At 38.7% G+C, this 27,195-nt stretch overlaps 2 protein-coding genes and 1 long non-coding RNA gene across 3 annotated transcripts; 2 read left to right on the top strand and 1 right to left on the bottom strand.

Annotated features, from left to right (window-relative positions):
• Positions 1 to 186: 186 nt before the first annotated feature.
• On the top strand, positions 187 to 3,798 carry LOC306753408. Its single transcript, XR_013771236.1, has 11 exons — positions 187 to 383; positions 660 to 741; positions 935 to 976; positions 1,177 to 1,233; positions 1,435 to 1,499; positions 1,702 to 1,793; positions 1,997 to 2,063; positions 2,263 to 2,347; positions 2,742 to 2,795; positions 2,985 to 3,060; positions 3,252 to 3,798. It is a non-coding gene; the product is annotated as an uncharacterized lncRNA (long non-coding RNA).
• Positions 3,799 to 7,612: 3,814 nt separating this feature from the next.
• On the top strand, positions 7,613 to 14,212 carry LOC306753942 (calpain-1 catalytic subunit-like; the record flags this gene model as incomplete). The annotated part of the gene is made up of 21 exons (XM_079237855.1): positions 7,613 to 7,852; positions 8,029 to 8,116; positions 8,227 to 8,342; positions 8,443 to 8,576; positions 8,693 to 8,885; positions 8,964 to 9,038; positions 9,134 to 9,219; positions 9,317 to 9,388; positions 10,081 to 10,238; positions 10,353 to 10,510; positions 10,693 to 10,704; positions 10,820 to 11,022; positions 11,583 to 11,649; positions 11,751 to 11,870; positions 11,960 to 12,017; positions 12,143 to 12,198; positions 12,350 to 12,418; positions 12,705 to 12,783; positions 12,901 to 13,014; positions 13,266 to 13,318; positions 14,186 to 14,212. The coding sequence occupies 21 exons, from the start codon at positions 7,613 to 7,615 to the stop codon at positions 14,210 to 14,212; spliced, it is 2,178 nt and encodes a 725-aa protein (XP_079093981.1).
• Positions 14,213 to 14,442: 230 nt separating this feature from the next.
• nsrp1 (nuclear speckle splicing regulatory protein 1) lies at positions 14,443 to 18,436 on the bottom strand. Its single transcript, XM_079237272.1, has 7 exons — positions 18,381 to 18,436; positions 17,838 to 17,922; positions 17,553 to 17,609; positions 17,099 to 17,227; positions 16,713 to 16,920; positions 16,272 to 16,374; positions 14,443 to 16,170 (listed from the first exon to the last, which is right to left on the bottom strand). Exons 1-7 carry the CDS (start codon positions 18,398 to 18,400, stop codon positions 15,273 to 15,275), a joined length of 1,500 nt encoding a protein of 499 aa, XP_079093398.1. The 5' UTR covers positions 18,401 to 18,436; the 3' UTR covers positions 14,443 to 15,272.
• Between the last annotated feature and the right edge of the window lie 8,759 nt (positions 18,437 to 27,195).

Here is a 27,195-nt window from a genome sequence, read left to right as displayed (position 1 = left end):
TGATGTCGTGTGGTTTACCCTCCGGTCCAGCAGGGGGCGACAGAGTGCACTCTGAGTCGGTTGATCGCGCGCCAAAACTAAAGAACAAGTGACGTTTTATTCCTGCGACATTAGGCCTATAAATAGTTCTCCAATACGACGTTACTGCCTCTTTCCACGTCGTCTGTCGTACAGATATGTTGGTTCTTCATTTCTGTCTTCATTTAACTTGTTAAAAGTGGTCAATCGATGCAAATCTGCACTATCTAGCAACTCGTTAGCTTAGCTGTTAACTTTACTAGAAACGAGATATCTGCTAGCTGAAATGTAACGTCCGCATTATCTTGACGGGGCCTCAAGCAGCCACGTGTGAAGCACCCAAAGATGAACAAGATGAAAAACAAGTGAGATTTGGTGTTTGTTCTTTTTCCGCCCACGCTGATAATGAGTTTGTCGTTTCACTTCATTAATGTAACTACCCCGTCCTCTAATCTCGTGTTTCATCTTAAAGTTGTTGAACACTTGTGTGCCTTTTTTACACTTGTGTGCGTTTTCATGATGCCGTCAAATATTACCAATGCGTTTAGAAACATTTAAGTGTAATCCAAATTAAACGCAGGATATTTAAGTATTTCAAATATGTGACTAATATTGGTTGAATTTGTGTTTTTTCCCCATAGGTTGACTACAGGCTGGCAGCTCTTTTCACAACTTTTACAGGCGACACATTGGCTAAATGGGGTCTCCTGATGTCTCTACAAGGTCAGTTGCAGTGAAGGAAACCCGACCTTGTGTTAATGCAGTCGTCAGTGACGAAATCTGTGAATAGGAAGTGCCGTCTGATGCGACAACTGACGATGTTTTGCTCTCACTGTTCTGAGTCTCAAACTGCACTTAATTCTCAGTGATTAATCTTGTCAATAAGAGTTACTGATTTGTGTTTCCTTTATTTCAGATGAGTCAAAATAGACCCTTCAAGATGTCAAGCCAAACTGAGGTTAGTTTAACGCAGTTTTATTTGTGTTAATTGTTCTGTAGCCGTAAGTGTTATGATGAATTCCCAACTGAAACGCTGGAATTACCGGCAGATTGTTTAGTGGTGACTTTCGGTTTTCTGAACATTAGAAGCTAGTTTTGTAACTCAAAATGAATTGACTTATCACTAACAAATCATATCCTTGCATTCCACTTCTGTAGATGCTAAGGTGAAATGTGAGCTGCCCAATTAAACCAGAGGACCATCGATTCATACAGGTGAATATGCTTCTTTCGTCTGTAAAATATCAACTAGCGGTTCTTGTTGTGATGAATTCCCAACTGAAACGCTGGAATTACCGGCAGATTGTTTAGTGGTGACTTTCGGTTTTCTGAACGTTAGAAGATGCAGTTTTGTAACTCAAAATTATTTGACGTATGTCACTAATCGATCGTATCCTTTATTTCCCCCTTCTGTAGATGCAAAGTGATGTGAGCTGCATGTGCCCAATCAAACCAGATGAATAAAGATGCGAGCTTTGCAGGTGAAAATGCCTTTTCTCCCTCAAAAAATTGCAAATAGCAGCTCCTGTTATGATGAATTCCCAACTGAAACGCTGGAATTACCGGCAGATTGTTTAGTGGTGACTTTCGGTTTTCTGAACGCTAGAAGATAGCGTTTTGTAACTCAAAATGAATTGACTTAATGTTACAAACAAATCATGTCCTTGCTTTCCCCTTCTGTAGATGCTAAGGTAAAATGTGAGCCGCCATAAGAAGTGAAATTACCGTTCTGCTCATGTGCCAAATTAAACCAGATGACTACAGATTCATTGCAGGTGAATATGCTTCTTTCGTCTGTAAAATATAAACTAGCGGTTCTTGTTGTGATGAATTCCCAACTGAAACGCTGGAATTACCGGCAGATTGTTTAGTGGTGACTTTCGGTTTTCTGAACATTAGAAGACGCCGTTTTGTAACTAAAAAATTAATTGACTTGATGTCACTAACTACTCGTATCCTTTATTCCCCCCTTCTGTAGATGCAAAGGGATATGAGCTGCATATGTGCCCAATAAAACCAGATGAATAAAGATGCGAGCTGTGCAGGTGAATATGCTTTTTCCGTCTCAAAAAATTGAAACTAGCAGCACCTGTTGTGATGAATTCCCAACTGAAACGCTGGAATTACCGGCAGATTGTTTAGTGGTGACTTTCGGTTTTCTGAACAAAGAAATGCAAAAACCTCTCCTAAAATAGACTAACTCCTTGTATTTTTAACGGTGATATTTTTTCCTGTTTTCTCAAGGTTGGGCGTGTTGCTAAAAATGTCTCTGAAGGAAAGTGACCCATCTTTCCGGATTCATCTGTAGACTCACCGTGAGATGGATCATGTAAGTTCATTATTTTACTGAGTAATAAAGTATGCCTTTATTCACAACTCTGTACAACACTTGGATCTGGATTACATGAGATTGTGTTGCATTTTTGGCAAAGACATCACATGATTTGCAGCAAATTGAAATCTGTTCATAGTTGACATTAACCTGCCAAAATTGCTGCATTAATTCAGATTTGCGTTGTACAGAGTTATTTGAAGAGGTAAACAAACCCTGTGTAGCTTTGTCAATGACGACACCTGGAATAGGAAGAGTCCGATGCGACAACTGACGATGCCTTTGATCCATATCTGAGTCTTTAAAAGCTTTCCTTATAAATCAGTTTTGGCTTGTTTGTCTATTCTCGTTTCTCAATGTATGCGGGGTTGTTTTTTTTTTTTTTATGCAGGAATCAGTGAAAGTCCACCGTCCCCTGAAGTCAGCAAGCGAGTGAATCTGAAAGGTAACTTTGACACTTAGTAAACAAATTGATGTCAATTGTTGTGATTAATTCCCAACTGAAATGCTGGAATTACCGGCAGATTGTTTAGTGGTGACTTTCGGTTTTCTGAACATTAGAAGATACAGTTTTGTAACTCAAAATTAATTTACTTGATGTCACTAACAAGCATATCCTTGATTTCTCCTGTAGATGCTAAAGTGAAATGTGAGCTGCCATAAGATGTGAATTTGCCGTTATGAAACCAGATGACTACAGATTCATGCAGGTGAATATGCTTCTTCCGTCTGAAAAATATCAACTAGCGGTTTTTGTTGTGATGAATTCCCAACTGAAACGCTGGAATTACCGGCAGATTGTTTAGTGGTGACTTTCGGTTTTCTGAACATTTAGTGTCGCCGTCACAAATTGCACTAGTGTGATATGATTTGTGTGCTAAACCTCTTTCCTATCCCTCAGAACTGGATCAAGTGGTTGCAGCAACTCTGCCTTTGTATGGCCGCGATCAACATGTGGTGACATCATCTGCTTCAATGTTAATGAGAATAACTATGTATAATATGTAGATATATATATATTTTATTTGCAACCTGATCAGATGGAATATTAGAAAGCCAATGACTGAATAATTGTGATGTCTTCAAAACATAAATATCTGCAAAACTGTTTTTTAAATGGTGCCTGTAATATTGTAGATGTTGTGACTAGGTGTCCTCAGCTGTGTTTATAGTATGCATTTGTTTTTAAGATTTATCTGACTTCTCTTAAATGAAAAGATTGTTTTTAAAATCTTGTGTAAAATGCAGAATTAACTGTCAATAAAATGTCAACATCCTGAAAAGTCTTTCTTCTTGGGCAAACCTCAAAGAAGATTTTTAAAAAAAAGCCTTGTTCGATCCTGTGACAGTTCTTGATTTATAAAATGTTGCTCCCATGTGGTGACAAGGTCAATGTGTTGTAGAGTCACTATTGTGACGCTAACTCGGTGGTTCTCAAACTTTTTCTGTCACGCCCCACTTTGGAGGAAGAAACTGTTTGGGCCCCAACAAAATGGTCCAACTTGTCACTCCACCATCTGTGCTTTTTCAAATAATGGAATAAAGAAAATAGAAATCCCCTTAAGTCAACCACATTGCTTCCTCAGACAAAAACTAACATGTGCAATCACTTTGTTAGCACTTTATTTGCCTTGTTCTATCTGTGCTAAAAAAATAACCACAAGGTAGCTGGTTGGATCCCTGTTCTCCCCGTTTGCATGTTGAAGTGTCCTTGAGCAAGACACTGAAGCCCCAGTGCTTCACAGCAGCACACTGCTTTATTACTAAGGATGGGTAAAATACAGAGAATAAATTCCACACTGGGATTGAAGGATTAAAAAAAAAATCTGCTTCTCCCCCCGCGTCCCAGTTTGAGAACCACTGCGCTAACCCAACTACGGGAAGATGTTGGGTCTGTGGCATCGCCTAGTTTGCATTTGGTTGCAATGGAATAATGTCACAAGTGTATTTAGTTCATTAGTTTGCAGATAGCAATATACCCTCCCTGGTGGAGAAAAGCACATTCAATGTGACATTTTGTTACAGGGTTTGTATTTTTGAGGACCACACAGGTCTATTTTTCTGAAGACTTATTTTAACTACTCTGTTCCACAGGGCGGTCAGGCCTTCGCTGTGAAAAGAGTCACGCTGGTTTGATTTGAAATGGCAGGCTTAATCTTCCAGGCTATGGTAAGTCGGCAGCCTCAGAGTCTGTAGAGCTGACGGCATTGGAATGAAGGAAGATTATAAGGTTGTGTAGTTTTTGGGAATGCAAGTGTAGCTCGTAATGTTTCAGTGTCACTAAAAGTCAGAGCCGAGTCCCACAGAGTGGAGTTGGAGTACTTGTTCGTTCCCTGAAGATATTAATATGGATATTATTGAAATGTCAGATGGATGCATTTACAATTGCAGTTGATCAGGATGACCAATCTAACATGGCAGATATTTGTCAGTCACTGAGCTCTTCAATTCTGTCCCTTGTGCTGTTAATGTTTCGTCTTGATTTAACGATACTTGTCCACATACTTTTGTAACTATAGTGTAGTTAAGAGCAGATACCTAGCAAACTATCTTTAAGGTTTTTTTGTTTAAATGAACTGTTGTCCATCCAATCCTTTCAACAGTTGAGATATTTCCTCCAAAAAGATTAAATTCAATTCAATTCAGTTTATTTTATATAATAATATATCGTTATATATATAAGATGGTGAGCTGATGGTCATCACTAACATGACAGACAATCGGCATTTATATTCATTAGTTTTGAGAAAGGCACACTCAGAGGAAAAGCGTCACCAATATTTGAATAATATTATAATATTATTGTGCAGATGAGAAAGTAAACTGAAGTTGAGATGTTGATTATGGCTTGGTGTCTACTCATTTGTGTTCAATATTTTTCAGTATTGATAAGTAATGTTAGATGACTTGTAACTTGAAACAACTAAGTGTGGATGAATTGTCCTTTATTGCATGGCATTATTGCTGATTATACACAACATAACACGATGTCTGAACTCTTATTGCTTTAGGTTTATGATCCATCCCTTTTTTTTCAATAATTTGTAACTTCAGAGGATGAATTTTCTTTACCGAAATGTGCAAGTATGCAGCCAGTAATCCAAACTCCTTTAAAACACCTGCATTAGTTCCACAGTCCTGCTTTATGCTATTAAAGACTTCATTATATAAGCTACTTTATACATTGTGGTGCCTTGGGAATTGGCATCACATTACGTTAGTGCCACACCTAGGAAGTAAAGCTGGCAGCCATTCCTGGCCCCCTGGCTGTACTACTACTATTACCATTTATTACAATGTAATTAATTTGAATAAAGAAAGCTTCTGCCTGAAGCCTGCAATCAAAAGCATGCTTTAAAATGTGTCTAATTAATACAGATGCTCATACTTGCACTAATATGTATTTGCTCATCAGTACTTTCTTTTACAGTATTTATGTTATTGTTTCAGCATTTTTGGTTAAACACTTCTTCCCAGTTTCTTTTTTATTACCCCTGCCTCCACTCTAAGCTCCGCTTTACACAACACATGTGAGAAGACGTATGTGTGAGGACTTGTTTTAAAACATAGTGTGCTGACATATTATTAAGAAGAATTTTGTCCCGAGGGCTACTCTTGCATTTGCCTTTACAGGCAGACTTCCCTCTCTAATGTCTCGTAGCATGTGCGGAGATAGGTGCTGACATGTCAGGAATTGGTGGAATTCGCTTAACCACGCTTGTTGCTGTTTTGTACGCTTGTTATTTGTAATTTTTTTGTGAAGAAACCTAAAAAGAATAGAAACCGAGATCCAAAATTTTGTTTTATTCAGTATCATCACTTGACTGTATCGTCACAAACCATCTTTATTTCAAAGATCTTGTCACTGGGTCATAAACCTGCTTGTTTCAGTCTGCAACGGCACCAGCTATAGTTTTTTCTTGCAGACATCAGGCAACATTGTTTGTATAACTTTGTTGTACCTTTTTATTTGCAATGCTCCAGTGTATACACGACTGGAGGAAGATGCATGTAATAGCAATAACAACATTCTCATTGTTTGTGGTTTGCACTGATACCAATTCTGTAAATGTGTACCTCCTGTGCTCATCCTGCTTTTTGTCTTCGGATTATTTGCATATAGTGTCGCAGCGCTGTATTCAAATGAACTTTCCTTTCTTTAGTCTGTCATGCATACAGTGCATCTTGTTCAAACACAATTTGTCTGGAGGGCAACTATAAACCTGGACCCAACAAAAAGGAACACACAGAGATAATAACTGTCATGTGTCTGGACATGCTGGGCACATACTGTTCCTGCTGTAGGTGTTAATGTATACAGTTACTTTGGTACTTATATATTGACTTTCTGCTCTATGTCAGATTTAATTTATAATCAGAGTGTATTAAATTGTTTAGTGCATAAATTGTGCAGCAGTTCAGTAGCTATTTCATAACCCAAGACCAAATAAGCATGAATTCATCATAAGACAGATCCCTTAAGGGCACCAAAGATTTCCGTGCCCGGTGTATCTGTTATGCAATCCCTTACAGCAGCCCTGATATGTAATACTACTTAATTGGGACAGTTTTGCGCATTTGTGCCATCGATGTTGCTTCAACATGTCATGTTTATTTATTTATATACTGTATATATATATAATATACATGCTTTTATTCTTTGTTCTAGAATCTGACACGACACGACATGTCGTATTTGTCTTGTCGATTTTTTTAAGTATGCCAATAAATTAGGTGTAGAGATTTATATTTGCATTATGTTGGGTTCAAAAAAGCGTGGCAGATTTCATAAGATGTGCAAGAGATCTGTGATTCACAAACCTGATGTAGAATTTATTGTCATATTCTAATATAATTTTAACATTTTCCAACAGAAAAACAAACAGAAAACAAGTAGAAAGGCAGTTTACAGCCGGAGAGGATAAGAATGTCAGGTGACATGTCACTGAAGGGAATGATTCACACCTCAAGAAAAAAAAGCCTCTCTGCCCCCTGTCATTTGGGTTTTTCCATACATTCTGGAGGCGGGGGGGCTGAATCCCACTTTATGTAAGACATTGTGCATATATAGTCTGCTGCAGAGACCATACTGGATACCTCAGAGTCACTTCTCTTGAAAGGAATCTGAAGTTGGTTGCAGCAGTCTAGCAGGTAATTTCCATCTATCTCTGAAACACAGCGCTAGCATTTTAAATTAGATTCTGAATTCTCCTATTTTGTCTTTCTTCTTGTGTCACAGTCTGTCTGAAGCCTCTCGTCAACATGCCTGAATCTGGAAACTGCACCTCGATCATAAACTTACGTTACCAAGATGGCAGTGAGGGGAGCGCCTCCAACCCTGCCAAGTTCAACAACCAAGACTATGCACAGCTGAAGGATAACTACCTCAGCAGAATGAGGAAGTTTGTTGACTACAGCTTCCCACCTAACCATCAGTCTCTGGGAGACGTGCCTGATTTGAGCCGTCGGCGGGAAGCCCAAGTGGAGTGGCTTCGACCAGCAGTAAAATACTTTATATGTGTTTTTTTCTTACTTGTGTAAATCCAATTGTCATAGATCACATATATTTGTGATGTAGAGGAATACAGATTTTTACATTGTGAAGTTTGCAGTTTTTATGCAATTTATATGTTTCTACATGTCTACATCTGATTTCTTTCCTTTTTTGTCTTGTCCAGGACATCTTGAAAGCACAAAACAACAGCAGTGATCCTGTTTTCTGTAGCAAAGGAGCCTCTCGATTTGACTTTGATCAAGGCAGTGTGGGTAAGCAACCTTCTCTTATTGCCAAAGACAATAAAACAAGAATACCTTTCTTCGGGGGACATTTGGACTGTGTGCCAGCGCTTGATTTGGTCACTTCATTAATTTAACAGGTAACTGCTGGTTTCTGGCTGCAATTTCCTCACTGACGTTCCAGAAAGGCCTGTTTGCTCAGGTTGTGCCTTTGGACCAGAGCTACAGTGACTATGCAGGGATATTTCACTTCCGGGTAAGGGATTAATGATACATGAGTGTGTTACAACAGTGCGTTCACAGTGCACTCTCTCTGGTCTAACTTGTGATTCCTATACTTGTCCTTTTCGTGGCAGTTCTGGAGGTTTGGCAAGTGGGTGGATGTTGTCATCGACGACCTCCTGCCAATACTCGACAACCAGTTGCTGTCTGTGCGCTCCAAGATTGGAAATGAGTTCTGGGCTCCTCTGCTGGAGAAAGCTTATGCCAAGTATGAAACCAACCTCTTCACCCTCATATGAAATACTTTAGTGCTATATTATCTAAACTCTCAACGCGGATGAATGGTTTTCATGACAACAACACTATTTTTTATGTCTCCCACAGAGTGTGTGGTTCATACGCAGACATGAGCGCTGGATTGCCATCAGAGGCCTGCAAAGATTTCACTGGAGGCATGAACATGGATTACGAGCTACAGGAAGCCCACTCTGTGGGCCATGATGTGGAACTGTGGAACTCACTGAGCAGAGCCACCAGGTGCCAGTCGATGATTTGCTGTGGCACTGCTCCGAAAGGGGTACGAAAAAGTATCCTGGAGGTAAAAAAAATGTAAATGAAGGTAACGAGTGTGATTTAACTGTTCTATTTGTTTCAGGGTGAGTTGGTGAACACCGTAGAGGAAACTGGTATAGTGCATGCACATGCCTATTCTGTCACAGCAGTCACTGAGGTACAGTTCATGGTCTGCATATATGGCAAGAGCATTTGGAGTTGAATTGCCAGCCACTTAGTTTCTGATTCGTCAATCTATCCTTTCATCTTAAGGTTAATTATTACGGTTCCAAAGTGAAGCTGGTGCGACTCATGAATCCTTGGGGCAGAACAGAGTGGAACGGAAAGTGGAGTGACAAGTATGCTCCTTGAATTAATCAGACACTCACCCAATAATAAAAAATACTTTCTCTGCACCACAGCTGAAGAACTAATGTATTTTCCTCTGGTGCCCAGGTCCAACATTTGGAATAGAGTCAGTCCAGAAGATCGGGAAAAGTGTTTGGACCGCAACGATGGAGAGTTCTGGTAAATAAGCTTCAATACAAGTTATTAACAGTGTATCTCGCCAAGCTTTGAGGACTAATACATGTGATGAATGTACTTCCTTCCTCATTAAAAATGGCAAGGATAATTTTGGGATTAAATTGAAACCATACTGTTTACATCTTTGTTTGCTCGCTGAATTTTGTCTCATTTCTTGGTCCGCTCCCACCACCAACTGTCGATCAATGGAAACGTGTGAGACATGCTTCTTTGTCATAAAAACATTGCTCCACAGCGCTACTAGTGGTCAAATCTCCACATGGTACCTTTAAGTTACATGGTACGTAACTCAAACTGACCCTGGCATGTCCTGCAATTTAGAATGGACAGACAAATAACACTACATTTACATTTTTATACTTTTTTTTCATTCTTCAATTGGGATTTTGAGGTATCTCGTCAATTCAGAAAAACAAGGGCAGAATTTATTTTTTCACGACAACTTTTCTCCGAATTTTGAGATAATAATCTTGTTAAGTCAGAATAACAGCATTTCTCAAGTGAATGCATTACACTATTATATGATAGTGAAAAAGAGCAAAACCCGTCTACTTCATGGATGAAGTATGAATATACTGCAGAACTAAAGGCCATTCTTTAGTTGGATGCAGAATGCAGTATATTTGCTAGAGTGACTGACACCTGTTTTTTGTTTTTTTATCTTTGTCTGTTAGGATGGAGTTGGAGGACTTCTGTTTTCATTTCCAATCATTGTTCATCTGCTGTGAGAACCCCAACTTTATTGATGGTGACGTCACCTGCCAGTGGAAATCCATGACGTACGACGGCAGCTGGGTGGCAGGAAAATCTGCAGGCGGCAACTTGTCTTACTGTGAGCCAAATTATTTTACTTTAAACTGGAACTGCAATGATGTCTGTCGTGTCTTTTTCCTTTTATGTGGGCGAGTGTAAAAAAAACTTCCGTCATGTTTTTTGTCACCTGTAGCTTCCTTTGGGACGAATCCTCAGTATCGCTTGCAGGTGTCTAAAATAGACAAGGAGGAGCAGAAAGACCAAAACATCTTCCTCTCTCTGATGCAGAAACCTCAGCAAAAGAATCGCAAAAGAATACAATCCTACCCAATTGGAATTACCATCTTTAAGGTTTGCATCATGAATTCTTCAAATATTAAGTAATAGTTGAATAACACGTAATACCATTTAGCAAGTATACAAATATATGATATAGCCATTGTTATTTGTTTTTGGGCTATTTCTGTCACAAGCACTTTGTGATTTGAAAACTGTAGAATGACTTTTTCTTGTTTCTATTTCACATCCAACAGATTCCACGAGGGGTAAGAACAAATATCACACCGATGTACAGAAAGTGCAGTCTACATTTAAATAATGTGAATAATGCAATTTAATAACCAGTTTCATTACATTGACTAAGGTTCATATTCTTCTCAGACACCACAGGGACGCGTGAGGTCCTCCTTCTTTAAAAGAAACAGTCCCATCAAGCAAAGACAGCTTTACACCAATAAAAGGGATCTGGTTGAGTCGCACAGTCTGGAGCTTGGAGAATATCTGATCATCCCCTCCACCATGAAACCCTACATGAGTGCAGACTTTGTTCTCACTGTCTACTCCAAGGCTGAGGCGAAGATCAGGTAAGGACTTACTGATATTTAACATATACTGTAAATCCTAATGGAGACAAGGATTGCTCATTTGATTATGTGACCCAAGCCGTTTGAAGCTGCGATATTATCAATGGGTCATGAGTCAAAGCTATCATTGAGGGTGCCGAGGTCAGGTCCATATATTTGTAAGAATTTGGGGTTTTGGCAAACTGAGGACAAGTCAATAATAAATGTAAACATGGTGTTTACTTTAGAGGCTGATTCCACTGTGTTTACTACGTTTATGCCAACACAACTTGATTCACTTCGAAATAGGTCTTAACTTTATGGACAATAAACCTGTTCTGACGTTGGTTTATCACAACAATATACAACATAATAAAGTGATTATTAGGAGAATTAGCATGATTCGTATAATGTTCTGTTGCAGCTTGTTGTATGGCCCAAAGTTTGCAATACAATTAGCAATTGAAACACGTGTGAAGTTAAAGTACCAGTTAAGGTGAAACTTTGGTCTTTGAATTCTTGAGTAACATTCCTCAGATTATCAGATGTCTGATATTAAACACATTCTCGACTGCATTCAGTCCCCATGAGGAAGATGACCACGACGATCATGACCACGAAGAGGAGGAGAACTTAATTCTTCCCGAGGTATGAATTAAAAGAATATAGTGCATACTTAAGGTGTAAATTAGAGAGAGCAAGTTTAGTTCGCAAATTTGACGTCCGATCTATCAACTTGTCATCTTTAGCCGCCAACCACCAATGGCAACGACGATGATGAGGATGATGATGATGACAAGAACAAGGACAAGGTGGAGACCACTGACAGGAAAGCCAATCAGACCATGTTCATCCGCTACGCTGATCAGGTGTGTAATTTTCTTTCTCTGCTCATCCATCTGCTTGTCAATTCGGCCGTTTTTTTCTGATATCATTCGATCACACTTTTTATTGTTAGTATGGTCGACTGACAGCCAGACAGCTCCAGAAGCTTCTGAATGACAACTTCCCTCACGGTGAGTTGATTTATATTGCGTGTGCTTTGAGAACATTAAAACATGTAATTCATTCGTCGTAACTCGTGACACCAAATCCTCGAGTTACTTTGGGGATTTTAGTTGATCTGTTTTACCCTTCACAGGCACCTGGTACGGCTTTGGTTTGGATACCTGCATGAGCATGGTGGCCATGGTGGATGTATCCTTAAAATAAAAATTTAAATGTTTAACCATGTTGTAGCAGTTTTTTTATACCCTACAGAAAGCCAAAATTAAATCACAAGATTTTGATCAGGAGTTAAATCGTAAAATGTAATATTTTTCTGATGAGGCATCCTTAACATGCAAAGACCAACCAAAGAAGGATGATGACCTTCAATGAGTTCTCAACTCTCTGGGAGCAGATTAACAAATACAAGGTAATGCAGCAAATATGGGCATGATGAAGATGTATTTCCATTCATGTTTGTATTAATTTATTTAACAAAGACACTTCTTTCAAAATGCAACACTGACTATTTGAAGTGCAGTTATTAATAATACCAAACATATATATATATATATATATATATATATATATATATATATATTTATATATATATATATATATATATATATATATATATATATATATATATATATATATATATATATACATGTTTAAAGTTCTCTTAGGTTCTAAATGTAGATTCATTTTTTTTACAGAAACAGTTTCATCGTGCAGATTTGAATGAGAGTGGATCCCTGTCTGAATATGAGCTCCAGAAGGCAATTGAGGCTGCAGGCAATTAACCATTTATAATATGATTACAACCTTATAATACGCTTCCACCATTACAATAAGAGGGAACATGCTTCATATTCACGATGGTAACTGGAGTACTTGTGACTTTCTCACCAGAAATGGACACAGACGACATCATGGTGAAGCTGCTGATGGCCCGGTATTCAGGCATGTCAAACACCTCCATGGAGAGCTTTATCACTCTGATGTTACGCCTGGAAAAGATCTCCAGTGAGTAACATGGCAACCATCAATCACTTGTAAAAACCTCTGTGTTTGTAGAAATTCAGCTTTTATTTGTTCAAAATGAAGAGCATAGTGACCTTTAATCCTCAAATCTGCAAACTCAAATACACATCACGTGATGTCAAGTTGCATAGCTTATAGAGTAATTATCCATATCAATCAAACAATATAAATATATGTGTTTTTGGCTTGTGTTGCATAAAAAATGTGTTATTTGTGGTTTGTTTTCTTTACAGATGTGTTCAAGGACAAGTCCTCAGATGGAGTGATCAAATTGTCCTGGAGTGAGGCAAGTCTGTTTCCACTTCATGCCACATGTTCTTCTTTGTCTTTCTCAAGACATCCAACACACATAGAATTACATGTGGCAGAAATATTCACATAATCTTCTGAAGTAAAAGTCACAATGTGCAATATAAATATACAAATGATTCTGCATTGACAATGTTTCTTAAGAATTGAACTATTATTAGTAAAATGCATGTTAAGTAAAAAAAAGTACTCATACGTATTGCATTACGATTAACAATCAAGTCATGCATAAATAGCATTTTACTGTTATAGATGTGTGCCTATTTTTTACTGTTACACACTTATATATAACCAATATATAACAAGGAGTCATTATTATTTATTGTCATAATGCAACACAAGAAAAACATGACAAACAAAAATAATCTTCAAGGCAGATAATATGATATATATATATATATATATATATATATATATATATATATATATATATATATATATATATAATATCAGGAAAACATCTTACATCAGCTTTGACTGTTAGAGCACGTTGTTACGTTAGAGCACCGAGCATCATTGATGTAAACACAGATCATCTCCTCTTGTCCCACCGGAGTCCTGTCCACTGACAAAAAATGTAGCAAAATCCATGCGTGCTACGTCATCCATCATATGTTTATATGTAAAATATGGAACCTTTAAAAGTAACTTGTAGATAAAGCTGTCGATTAAAAGTAGTTTCACTGTGAAATTTAGTGTTCTGCAGTATAATGTATATGGAAAAAGTACGGTGCTTAGTTAATGTTCTTAGTGACATTCCAACACAGTTGTATCTGTGCAGAAATAAGTCATTTAAAGCATTAAAGATATTAACAGTTCTACAAACTGCCCTTTTCTGTTTCAGTGGTCCAACTTTTCCTTGTACAACTAGACCAAAGCTGCAGGAGACACACAAGAGAAGACTACTGCAACCAAATGCTGCTTTTTATAAGATCCATGTCTTCCTGAGCTCAACCTGGAAAGCAGTAACACGTGTATGTGATCAAATTGTGAAATAAATGTTGTTACCTTCTGAATTGTGAATTCAAAGCTTAATTCTTGTCCACATTTCAATGTCAAACTGCAAGTGGTGGCTGAACAAACAGGAAGCAACAGAAGAAATTGTGGAACAGAAATGATTTATTAACTCATCACTGACTACATGGGAAAAATACAAAAACTCAACAAGTGATCAAACACATCATCACTGGCTCACGTCGTCCCACACGTCCTCTGCATTACACAATAAGATAAAATCTACTTTATACACTCATTCCTGTGTGTGATGTTACGTGGGTCTCACTGTCAACTCATATTTACAAGTTTGTGTTATCATTTCTAAAATAATAAACCCCAAATTCATCAATTTAAGCTCAAGAGAAAGATTAGTCAGCTGAAGACCAGCACACTCTGCTGTTTGAATCAGTCCACTGCAGTGAATAAGTGGAGTCAGCAGATACAGGATAAGGTTGGCAATATTTTCAATATTTTTCTTGTCAGTGGATCCCACGAAAAGGCGAAAACCAACGGTGAATCGTCTGCGTAGTTAATGCCACAGCTACCTCTGTTGTCCAAAACTATTACTTCAATAAGCCACACTTTGGTACTGGGTGACAAGTTCTTTAATTACAATGAACATGGGAATTACACTTTATTTTGTTCCAGTAAATACTCACTAGAGCACCAAATGAAAGGCTGACAATAATACAAATAAAATGAAAGCAACATACTATATAATGATATTTATTCCTGCTAGAAGAAAGCTTGAAAAAAAAAAAAAAAACTATATTTAGTAACCAATGGGCTTGGGTACACAGGCGAGGGAAGTCAGGACGTATTGACAGAAGAAGAAACTAACTCACTGTTGGTTTTTAGTATTTTCATGGGATTTGTTGAAAAAGAAAGACATGAAATAACGTAAGCCATATCTTCTATATCGTGCCGCGCAGCTCTCAGTCCTCCTCCTTCTCTATATAAGTCTTACAGGACGAGCGCGCTATCTGTCTGGACATGTACCTGTCTCTGGCCGAACCAACAGTCTGATCCGTGCTGCGCTTCACAAACTTGTTCGCCTTTTCCTCCATGTCCTCTTTCTCCTCGCCTTTCTCCTTCCCTTTCTGTTCATCTATTTTTTCTATGCCCTGTTCTGCGACTGCTTCCTTCTTTTCTGGATCTTTTCCGTCTGCTTTATCGTTCTCTGGTTGCTTCTCGTTCTCTGGTTGCTTCTTTCTCTCCTTCTCTTCTTCCTGATCTTTGTCCTTACGCTTGTCTTCATCTTGATTCCTTCTCTTTTCCCTTTCCCCATTCTTATCCCTCTCTCTTTCCTTCGGGCTCCTCTCCCTCTTCCCATGCTTGTCTTCCCTGTCTGTATCCTTGCCTCTGCTTCTGTCATCTTCTCTACCTCGGTCCCTGTCTTTCCGTCCGTCCCTGTCGTCTCTCCTTCCGTCCCTGTCGTCTCTCCTTCCGTCCCTGTCGTCTCTCCTTCCGTCCCTGTCGTCTCTTCTTCCGTCCCTGTCGTCTCTCCTTCCGTCCCTGTCGTCTCTCCTTCCCCCATGTCTGTCATCCCTTTCCCTTCCCCTGTTTCGGTCTCTCTCCTGATCTCTGTGCCTCTTCTTATGTCTCTCTCTCTCCTTCTCTTTCTCCTTCTCCTCTCCGCTCCCTGATGAAGGTGACCTCTGTCTATACTGCCGTTTTGAGTGTGCGGAGCCAAGCCCAGGCTTGCTAAAGCCAGACTTCTGCTCATGCCCCTCCTCACTGTCGCTGCATGAACTCGGAATAATGTCATGGGACGTCGGAAAGGGAGGCGGTGAAGTCCTCTCTGTGTCTTTTGTCAACTTTGAGTTTTGTGTTCTGTGGAAGCAGAAATAGAGAGATACACATAAAGGCTCAGAATAGTTTTTTTTAAATATGTGTGTTCTTGTTTTCTTTATGGATGCGAAGCTATGACTGACTTGTTTGCAGAGCCATCCGGTATCGCCTCCTCTCCGACAGTCTGATTCAGCAGGTGGCGGTAGAAGCCGCTCAGATCTTTTTGTTTCTTCACGTCCAAAGCCGCTAATTAAAACAAAAACTAAATTAAAAAAAATAATTTACATACATTGTACATATGAAGTGGCCTCTTTTCCACAACATGTTCAAGTCTATCTCTTCAAGTCATGCTTTGTGTTGCCTAGTGGAAAAAATTGTCCAAAAATACAATTTATTGAAGTTAAATTAACTGAAGACTGTCAGTGCAAATTGTCTTTACATATCCAGATTTCTTAGAAATTACAAAGCGTTGCAATAAACAAATACAATAAAAAAAATATTCATATGAGGTTTGGGACAACAAAGCCTCATCATATCATTTAAAAACAAAATCCTAGCTGTCTACAGCCTAAAAACGGTCTAACCTTCCATTGCTTCCACTCTTTTTTCCCTCTCCTGCTCCTCCTTCTGCTCCTGCAGTTTCAGCTTGTAGGCGGATGTAACGTAAGCTTCTTTATCTGCAAACTCCTCTCCTTCTTCCTCTCTTTCCTTGTGGATTTTCCTTTCTTCCCTTCGTTCTTGTTCTTTCTTTCGGTCCTCAACTGCTCTCATTAATTGGTGGATGTACTTTGGCTGTAACAAAATAAACAGACAAAAAAGATATCGGCAAAACAGCAGCACACCAGCATAAGGAATTTGTATTTGCCACAACATAGTTTAGTGCATGTCCAAGTCTCTCTAACCGTTTGATCACATTGAAATGCTGGTGTAGACAAATGTAGCCATACAGGTGTTTGACATAATGAATTACCTTTTTGTCAGTGCCTCCCAGCATTTTTTTGCTGGCTTCAAGTCTCTGTTTTTGAATGTCGTCGTACACACCATCGTAGTCATAAACAGTGCTGTCCTGTTCTAGGGCTTTGTGCATCTCCAAACGTGTCTTTAGAACGAGAAAGACCAAAGAAATATTAATCATAGAGGCATGACTGTAAAAAACTAGTTTATAGCACTATATGGACTGAAATCACACGCAGTAAAATTGTCAAAATACATTTGACTCAAATTGAAATGAAAATGTACATTGGGTCCCAGTCTAAATAGAGTAAAATGTACTCTTGCCTCAGAATTAGATTAAATTATATATAGAAATGGATTAAACTCCAAATATAATTCTATATATAATTGGATTCAACTTCCTTCAGCTCTCTTCTGTCCCATAAACCGTCAGCTTATTCCAAAATTACTCTTTTATTACTTCCTCTCACCTGCTTCATCATCTTCTTTTTGACAGCTTCTTTTTGCAGACTCTCCCCAACTGTGGTCTGAGGAACAAAACATATTCAGGACAGTTTGACAGAAAATCAGGAAAATGTTGAATGATACCTGGACATATATATTTGTCTTCTTTTTTTCTTTTATTATCATTTATTTTACAGAGATCTTTTTAGTTTCCATAATAGTGAAATATACATAAAATAAAATACAGTAATTGATGAATGACAAGAAAAAATATTTTGTCTTGCTTATAACAAATCCAGAAGTTTACCCACCTCATCATCCGAGTCATCCTCGAACACAGAGTGTTTCTGCAGGCTCTTTGACAATCCTTTCTTCTGAGACAAAACCAGCCCGTACCTGGACAATAAGGACAAAAGGCTTCGTAAACCCTTTCATACCAAAGTCGTCTGTACTTCACATACGACATCACTCGCTGACAGGTTGGTAAAGGCAAAACGCCAAAGAAATTAAAGGACAGGTTGAAATAGAAATGGCAGGTATGAAAAGGTGAAAATCTGAAGCATCGTACAAAAAGGACCTCATTTTTAGTAATTTTACTAAAGTAGCTGTTTCAATAGCGAGGTTAGCACATCGTCAGCGGATCGTTAACTAACGTCAGTTAGCGTTAGCGTTAGCTGCAGTAGCAGCGGGGAGAACCACCGTTTCACTAATAATCCCGAGCTGCAACACCACGGCTGCTGTGGCACACTAAGCTCTTTGAAATGACTACAACTACAACCCCGACCACGTGAAACAGTTGTCTTTAAATGATAAACACACAGTGGCGTAGTCGCATTAGCTTCTTTACAACTTACTGTTTCGTAGGGGCCGCCATCTTGCTCTGCTGACTGTGAACGAGCACGACAGATTCGACACAATTTTTTATAAAACCAAATATGCTCTATAACGGTCTCAGAGTGAATTTATAAATGATAAATTATGCTATGTACATGACAGTATATTTTTTGGCTGTTATTTTTGCTTAAAAATACCGCGATATTAAAAGCACATTAATGTAGATTCCTGTGCCTCATGTGCTCGTAAACAGTATGTTCGCCTAAAACAAAGCTAAAAACCCTATGGTCAAAATCATAGACCGTATGGGTAAAACATTACGGTGATAAATGAATTGTTTTGATTACCAAAGGATGGCGCTATTTCTCCAAATTATACTTGAAGATGTATTAGTCTCTTGCAAATAGCCGATCATAATCCAGGTAAGGCTCTGTTCTAATAGACGTGATGAATTTAAATTAAATCCACATAAATAAAAGTGTATCCATGAAAGAAGGTTACAAATAACTGTCAACTTTGAAAAATTAAGTATAACAGAATGTATTTGATCAAATACTTTTAATTTAAAACGGTTAAAAAGTAGGCCCAATTATTATTTTGATAATCCAATAGGCACCATTTATCTAGGATTTGATTGATTTAGTCTCCTACATAATTAATTATCAAGGCATTTAAAATGCAGACATTAACGAGGCCTACATTAAATGTCTCAATTAAGCTTTCTCCAAGTCTAAGCAAATGTATGAATTGACCAATACATGCAATACTACAATCTAGTAGGGAACCAGTCTTGTACTTTATATCACCACAATGACTAGACACCAAAGCTTATAATAGATAAATATAGTAGATACTTTATATTATGTTCCTGCGACCACACATCCCATAAGTGCTACATTAAAAATACAGAGAATAATGCAAGTGAGACTCCTATTCTTACTGGAGAGGAAACAAAGACATGACAGTCTGCATTTATCGGTCTTAAAGCATCGACATTGCTCTCATTTCATGTTATTCGCTCTTTTTTCGATGATGTCAGCTGCTCTGTTCTAAACCTTTGGTAAGTCATTCTCATATATCCGATCAGGGACCATGTGGCTCACCTGTGATTGAAGCTGCAGCTTTGAATTCCCACTGCCTCCTCTGAGTGACTCTAAATCCAAACACCATTATCTCTGTCGTAATCTCCATCTCATCTCTGGCCTCACTGCTAATCCATCTGGTACAAACAGAATGACCAAAGCTGCCTGATGGATGGACGGATTTAGTCGTAATAAAATAAACTACAGGGCATGTAGATAGATGGATTGGTAGGACAGGATGATGGAGTTATGGATATAAACTGTACATGTTAATGTTAGGCTGAAAAATGTGAAGGAAATGCACAAATACCTTTTTATACCAAAGACTGAAAGGCACATTCTCGCTGATGAAAAACAAGCTAATACAGCTCGTTATTTTGATTGTTATGTATTGTTTTAACCTTTGAATCTTCTCCCACTTCTGTGCTTACCTGCATGCATTTAGATCTGAGCTGTGTTGCTGTGTGTGTGTGAATGACATATACTTCACATTTGAGTGTGTGGTTTTGTGGCAGGCTATAGTTGCTGCTATCCCTGATATGTGCCTTCAGGCAGTGAAGATAACAGTGCAGTAGTACAGGTTCAGTCAGGCAGGCTGCACTTCAGGATTCATGAAACATCACTGGATGTTTTCCCCTTGTCAGTACTGTAACCACTGCACTGAAGCTCACAAAAGTATGTGAAGATCATCTGACCTCTGCCTGATAACGGAAAACCGGCCTCTCTTCTTTTCTAAACTGCAGTCTTAAATTAGAGTACCAAAAACTAATTATCTTAAACCAATAGATTATTATACTCTATGGATATTGTACAGTAAACCCACATTTTTATTTCCTACTTAGAATTGACACATTGACTCAAGGTGGATTTAGGGATACCATATAGTTATGTTATTCAAACGAAGCTTGAATCAATTAAATTTACTTGAGAAGAAAATTACGGAAGAACTGAATTGACAAACTCCAGTAATTTAAGATGTAATTCACACTCAAGGTAATATCTATGCATTAAATTGATAGTTTACATACTAATTGTTGGTAAATATGTGTAATTTCTGCACATACATTGTTTTAAGAATAATAAAGCATATTAAGGTATTGTTTAAAGGGGAACTCAACCAACTGTACACATCAAAATCAGACTGTTTTTTAGATTACTATGCAGCCTGTAAAAACAGTTGTATAGTGTTTTTCTGTGCTCTTTAAAGTCTTCAGAAATGTGATCAGGATTGTGTTGGTTTGGACTTATGTCGGACTTTGGACTGAGGATTTACCAGGCATGGAGGGTGGAGAGAGATCAGTTGCCTGATTCATGGATAATGTAGGATCTAATGTCTTTGCAGTCTCACCCATAGTGGTTTTTTAAACAACCGATGGCACACATGACTATCTAGCTGACCTGAAACTGACAACCTCCCTATGTGACTTCTTTAACAGAGCATTGTCTTTGTGTAAGGATACAATAAATAAATCTAATAAAGCAAATCCTGGTTCTGATATCAAAATCATCTGACCAGCTTAAGCTACTACTGGAAATTGACGTGAGATTTTAAAGGAAGTATGACAAAGGCGGAAGTGGGCCACTGTTGCCAGATCAGATTGTCAGATCCAACCCAATAAATCAATTTAAAACCCGCCCTATTCAAAGCCCGAAACCATTATCTTAAAATAAAGTCATGTAGAACCCCAAACACCATTACATGTGCAATAGAAAACAAATCACAAGCATACAAAGCGTCATATCTGCACAAACTAATTAGTCAATAATGTAAGTGAGTAGACATAAGGGAGTTTACAGAATGTTGTAATAAATTAGCTTTTTTGGTAAACAATATTGACAAAAATATTCAAAATTTATTGTGCCAGCCCAACGCTATTTTTCCCTGCCCAACTTAAACAAAAGTGGGCCAATTGGGCAGAAACTAGCCAAGTCTGGCAACAGATAGAGGAACTATTAAAAGTGGGCCGGGCAGAATTTAATAAAAAAAGTTCAAGTCAAGATATTTCGGCCTCTGCTGCATCAATTTCGATCAGTTGAATCATTCTTTTAAAAATATTTAGTGTCTCGCAAATCCCCCAACTTTATGACAATATAATATAAATTTCAAGAGCACCCCTTCAAAACATACCTTATCTGAATGTACTTGTTGTAGGGTGATTGCCTGAAAATAGAGGTCGATATTCACTCATTTTTTAACATAATTTACCAGTAAATCAGTAGTTGCAGGCGCTTTGTTTGACTGAGAGACACTATACTCTGCCTGCTTTGTTTACGTCCAGCACACATACGGTTAATCGAAATTGACAAACGAAGGACAGTTGCGCATGCGCAGGTGGCGCTAACTGAGGAAAGAGCCGGGGAGTAGTCAAATAGTCTCCGGTCAGAGAGAAGGAGCTAGGAAAACCATAGTACACCAAACAACCCGGGTTCAGCTGGGATTTCTCCCCCTCAAATCAATTATGCTCGTCTCGCCGCTGTCGCTTCATCTCTGGTGTCCGCTTCCCGGTCGCTGAATGGCGCTGGTTACCGTGCAGCGTTCACCGACCCCCAGCACCAGCTCCAGCCCCTGCGTGTCGGTAAGAGTCGCCTTTATTGAACCCTCCTCCGCGACCGCCGCAACCACCACAAAACACAGACGTCTTTGCTGTCGAAGGCAGCTTTAGGGTCCATTTCCGCTGTCTTTTCGTCGGCTGCCGACTATCATAAAGTGCCTTGCCTTTGTACTCCTGCGCATGCGTGAATTACAGCCGCTCATCATTTTCAGTTAAATTATCAGTATCGTTACTTGCTGCTAAATTTACCTGTTTTTTATTTACTGCTGTTTGACAAGGCAGTGCTTTTATCAGCGTCAGCTCTAGAGGAAAGGACGGCTTCCCCTTCTGTGTGTGTTTTTATTGTACTCCACTGTTGGTTCACATGGTTCCTGTATGCACATTTCCGCCAGTTCAATGGTCCGAGTGGCGGCTAACGTTGTACTAACGATACTGTCCGAGATGAGAGAAAATCACGACTTTGATCGATAGAAGAATTTGTTATATGTTGCTGTTCGTTAATATAACAGCTGATTAAACCGCTCGCTCACGAGCGTTACTGGATTTTAGATGCAGAGTTTTATGTCACGCACTTCCGCTCGTAATAAGCGCCTCGTGACCCGCGGGTGTTTACATTTTTATTGTTGTTGTATGTTGTCTGTCTCAGTCTGTCTCATCTCTCAGTCCTTTTCTGAACGTTTTCTGTACCAGTCTGCCTCTCTCTTCCTGTTTGTTTGTGTGCGTGTGCGTGTGTGTGTGTGTGTGTGTGTGTGTTTAGTGGCGCGTGCCCTTGCAAAGCAGAGGAGCAGGTGTTTTTTCGGTTGCTATTCTCTTTGCTCGTCTTGTTTCTATAGAAGCAGGGGATCCCACCAGACAATCAGGAAGTAATACACTCTCTTTCGCAAGTGGTGTTCTCTGTCTGTTTCACCCAACTTTACCTACTTCCTGTGTCAGTTATCCTGTGTGTATCCTGTGTGTGTGACAGTGAATCAGTCAGTGTGACATTATGTGATAAATGATCTGCTTTACTTCCCATAACTGGTTCATTAGGTAGTGTTACCGTTAGTAACTTCTATCTGGGTATATTACCAGTATGATATAGACAAGAAGAGTGGCCGATATGGATAAAATCCAGTATTTTTGTTCTATGTATATGGGCAATTTTATGTGACATTATTGTGACATTGAAATAGGTGTATATGGAATGAGATGACCAAACTGCAGCGTCTGACAAATCAAGTTCAGAAATCAAATATAAAATCTAATGTTGTTTTTAAGCATATATAAGCATATGCTATAGTTTCCATATAATAAATGAAAACGTAATAGCAAAATCTTTAATTACTGATGACTTTATCTTGCTTCACAGTGTGTATTAGTATGTTATTACCCAAACCAACAGTTAAATCGGAACTGTTATGTCTGTTTCCTTGCTAGTTGGAACCAGTAGAAAATGTACTCCCTACACCCCCGCTGTGTCCTAAATCACAAACTGCAGTCAAGTTATTTTTTTAACCAAGAATGCCAGTCACAGAACAGCGTCTGAGTTCTGGGGCCTTAAAATGGATCCCATCCTTCACACCTTTTTGTATTCTGATTAAAACTTTATGTGAGTAAGCATAATGATAACCGTCTGGATTTGTACACAAACATTTTAGGTCATTTATTCTGTCATCCAGAGCAACGCAAAATATACACAAGTGTAGATGTAACAACATTTTTTTAGATTTTCAACATCAGCAGAAAGAAGTACAGAATCTAAGTAACTTAGTGTTCACTATGGTTTCTCCTTTGACTGATCATGTATGTTAGAGATGTGAGCCAGGAAGCCTCTCATCACGATGTGCTGTAAAAGTAGAGGAAGAAGATATGAAATGTGTAATTTAGCAAGGTGAGGCAGACTAGGGTGGTGAAGGATGTGAAGCATTTTCTTGTGGAAATATGCTTTCAAGTTGTAACCCGCACACACATACAGTGATAACACATTGCACAGACATGTCTGTGTGTGTGTGTGTGTGTGTGTGTGTGTGTGTGTGTGTGTGTGTGTGTGTGTGTGTGTATATATAAAGTCTTTGCAAACTGTTTTTCTTCCACCATCTTTACTTGAACCATATGTTAAACCGGTCCAGACTCACTGGTGTGTGTCTGTTTCATAATGAGGGTGTTTGTGTACAACACATTTTGCCTTGATGGGAGAAGCCTTTACTAGTTTTAACCTGGTGACTAGATGCTGTAACTTGTGACTCCCAGTGCAGCACAGACTTGTCTCCTGTCCTGAAGATCACTTCCCAACCTGCACATTCAGGCTACACATTTCCATAAGCTTTGGAAAAATCCTCTCACATTTTCATATATGTAAAATTAGTTTTCCCATCTAATCAAAGTTTGGTTGATGTCGGACACAACTGCTAACACCTCTTCCAGCCTCTTCTCAGTGTTGCCTCATATATTAATGTACAGTCGAGATTCTGAATGCAGATACCTTTTGGACCCATTGGCTTCAGTGTCACATACTTTACATGAGGTGTTCAGCAATCCACACGATCTGTTTTTAAGTATCTCTTGTGCTATTGAGTCCGAGAGCCCACAATGGAAACCTGCTTTGAATAATGTGGCTGAGAGTGGTTCTGCAACAGAGTCACAAGATCCGGCAGTAAATTCTGCCGGATCCTACTTACCTACTTTGCTTCAGCAATAACGAGGCCAAAACCTAACAATTCTATACCGTGTCACACTTGCACTGTAAATGAAATGCACCAGCAGCAAGTTCATCTTGTCTGTGCTCATAAACCTGTAATCCACTTATTTATTTCATGAAGCTGGTAATGCTTTTGTAATGTTCAGGCTAGTAAAGCCTATAGTGTAAACATGATAAGAACCAGGCCCTATAAGATAAGTGCCAGGTGTTAATCTGCTACTAATCCATAGCCCTCTCATTTAGCAAAGCTATACATATTTCACAATGTAATTTGGATTTGTCTCTTATTCTCTCTTCCTTGTTTTTGTATGTGAATGTGTTATTCTCTGACCGGCCACACCTTAAAAACAGACTGAGGTCATTTTCCTGGAGAGTGCACAGATTGAGTTGAAGCTGAACTCTTCTTTCCCTCCTGTTCTCTTTGCTCAGACTTATACTGAATACTGTGGTGGACGCTACTTGCACTTCTAATGTGTTTGTGTCAGTATGTGTGCTCGCTAGTATGTAAATACATAAGCTACTTTTATTTTAACAAAACATACACATTTTGTATTATAATCTTTCTAATTTTAAGATGGACGTTTGCCACAATAGTGATAGCTTTACTGAGTCCTTTACAGAGCATTATAGCATTTATTGAATTTGTTAAGACCAAAATGATGCTTGTACTAACAGTTATTTTTCTCAATCTATATCAACTTTACAAATACTTTTTAGACTGCACACAGTATCAGCTATTTACTGCTGAAGAAAAATAAGTTCTAAAATGAATGTTTTCACATTGCTGATAATATTTTTTAACAAAAACACATTGTGATGTAAATAGAGTGCTACACAATTAAGTGATCTTTATTCATTATAAAAACAAGTACAACATGAAAGTTTCTGAATAAAATAGAAAAAAATTGTTGAGATTTTATAATTATGCAATTATTAATGAATCAACATCCAAATCATATGTAGATTTTAATGTTGTGTCTCTATCACCAAGCTTAGTGGTTAAAAGTCCAATATTGTACTATATTTATGCATTATTTAATGTAATTTTCTCTTTTTAGGAGTCCGGTAGTGGGGAGGATGACCGGCGCTCTCAGCCGAGGAGGTAAGATATGTCCCCTATGTGACCTGAGTGCAAAAAAAATGACATCGTTCTGGAATTCCAGTGCCAGGCCGGGTGGTTAATTAGACAATGAGCATCTACTGAAGTGTCCAAACAGAGGCCCTGTATTGTTGCTGCCCCTGACCTCTGACCATGACATGGTCCGACCTCATCGACAGGCGGCGAAAGTAGACTTTACGTGAAGAAGCACTTGATGATGAATCACTAAATGTGTCTGACCCTGCAGAACTTCCTTCCCCTACTGATACAGTGAGATGCTGTGCTATTGTGGTCTTACAATCGGCTTCTGTTCCTTGTTGCCTCTGGCATTGAACTGGAGTTGGAATCTGGTTTATCCTGTTTCACTCGACGACATTTGCAACTGGTTTTTAGTCCACCAGCAATCAGCAATTTCCTTCAGCCGTCTACTTTGTTTATTTGCTCTGGATACACATGATACCCGTGAACTTAAGTTTCAGTAACACTCTTACTTCCCGCTTTGTTTTATTTGGCTCTTTAATAACAGATGAAATCTTGAAATCCTCTCAGGTTTAAGATAATTAACTTTGGTTCGCCTGCTGTCCAATAGAGGGCAGTAGGCTCCATGCGAGTCAAGTCTGTGTATGTGGGTCAGGGGATCCAGGAGAAGATTGGCCCCTCCCAAAGTCAGAGCGCCTCTGTGTCTGTCTGGTCATTGGAGCTCTCTGCCATCCAACTGAGAGGGCTTTCTGTATTTGTGCAGCTGGGAGTGAAATCTATATTCACACTGTGAGGCTGTGTGTATGGGTGTGTTTGCACAGAGATTGGTGTGGAATTGAGATTTAATTTTCATTTACTGTATTTTGTAAACTAATATTGTTTTAAACGTGTTGTTTCAAAGCTCTTAGGCAATTTGACCATTGAGGCTCCCCTTTCATACAGATGTACACATTTGGTACATTTATATTGATTTTGATCTGTAAAAGCAGGAGTCCTTTACGGAATATGCAACGCCTTGACCTTGTTACTTGTATGCCATTAAATCTTTCAAAAGGAGGAGATAATACCAATATATGAATATCAAGTTCCTAGGAGCTGGGCCTTGTCTTGACTTCAGGATAGTTTTGTATATTATATCGGGCTTCAGAGGTTAGGACATAGTAATTAGTAATGACATCTGAATGGTGGATTTTTGTTCGGCGTAAAGATTAGTTAATTTACATTAATGTACTGCAAGTCCTTTATATTGCTCTGGGTAGTGGCTCACTCTTCTCTCGTGTGAAACTTTATTTAGAAACATTACCTAATAGGTAACGGCATGCCTACTATGCCACCTTTGCTTAGTTCCCACCAACAATTCACAGAAAGTAATGGATTTCAGTTTTGTTCCTCAAGATCATCAAGCTTTAACTGTATTAGTTTAACAGTTTTTTTTTCATATTTCTT

The sequence above is a fragment of the Taurulus bubalis genome (assembly GCF_910589615.1).
Source record: "Taurulus bubalis genome assembly, chromosome: 2".
Classification (NCBI taxonomy): Eukaryota; Metazoa; Chordata; class Actinopteri; order Perciformes; family Cottidae; genus Taurulus; species Taurulus bubalis.
Note: the sequence above shows the minus strand (reverse complement) of the source record. Positions and strands in the feature narration are given on the sequence as shown.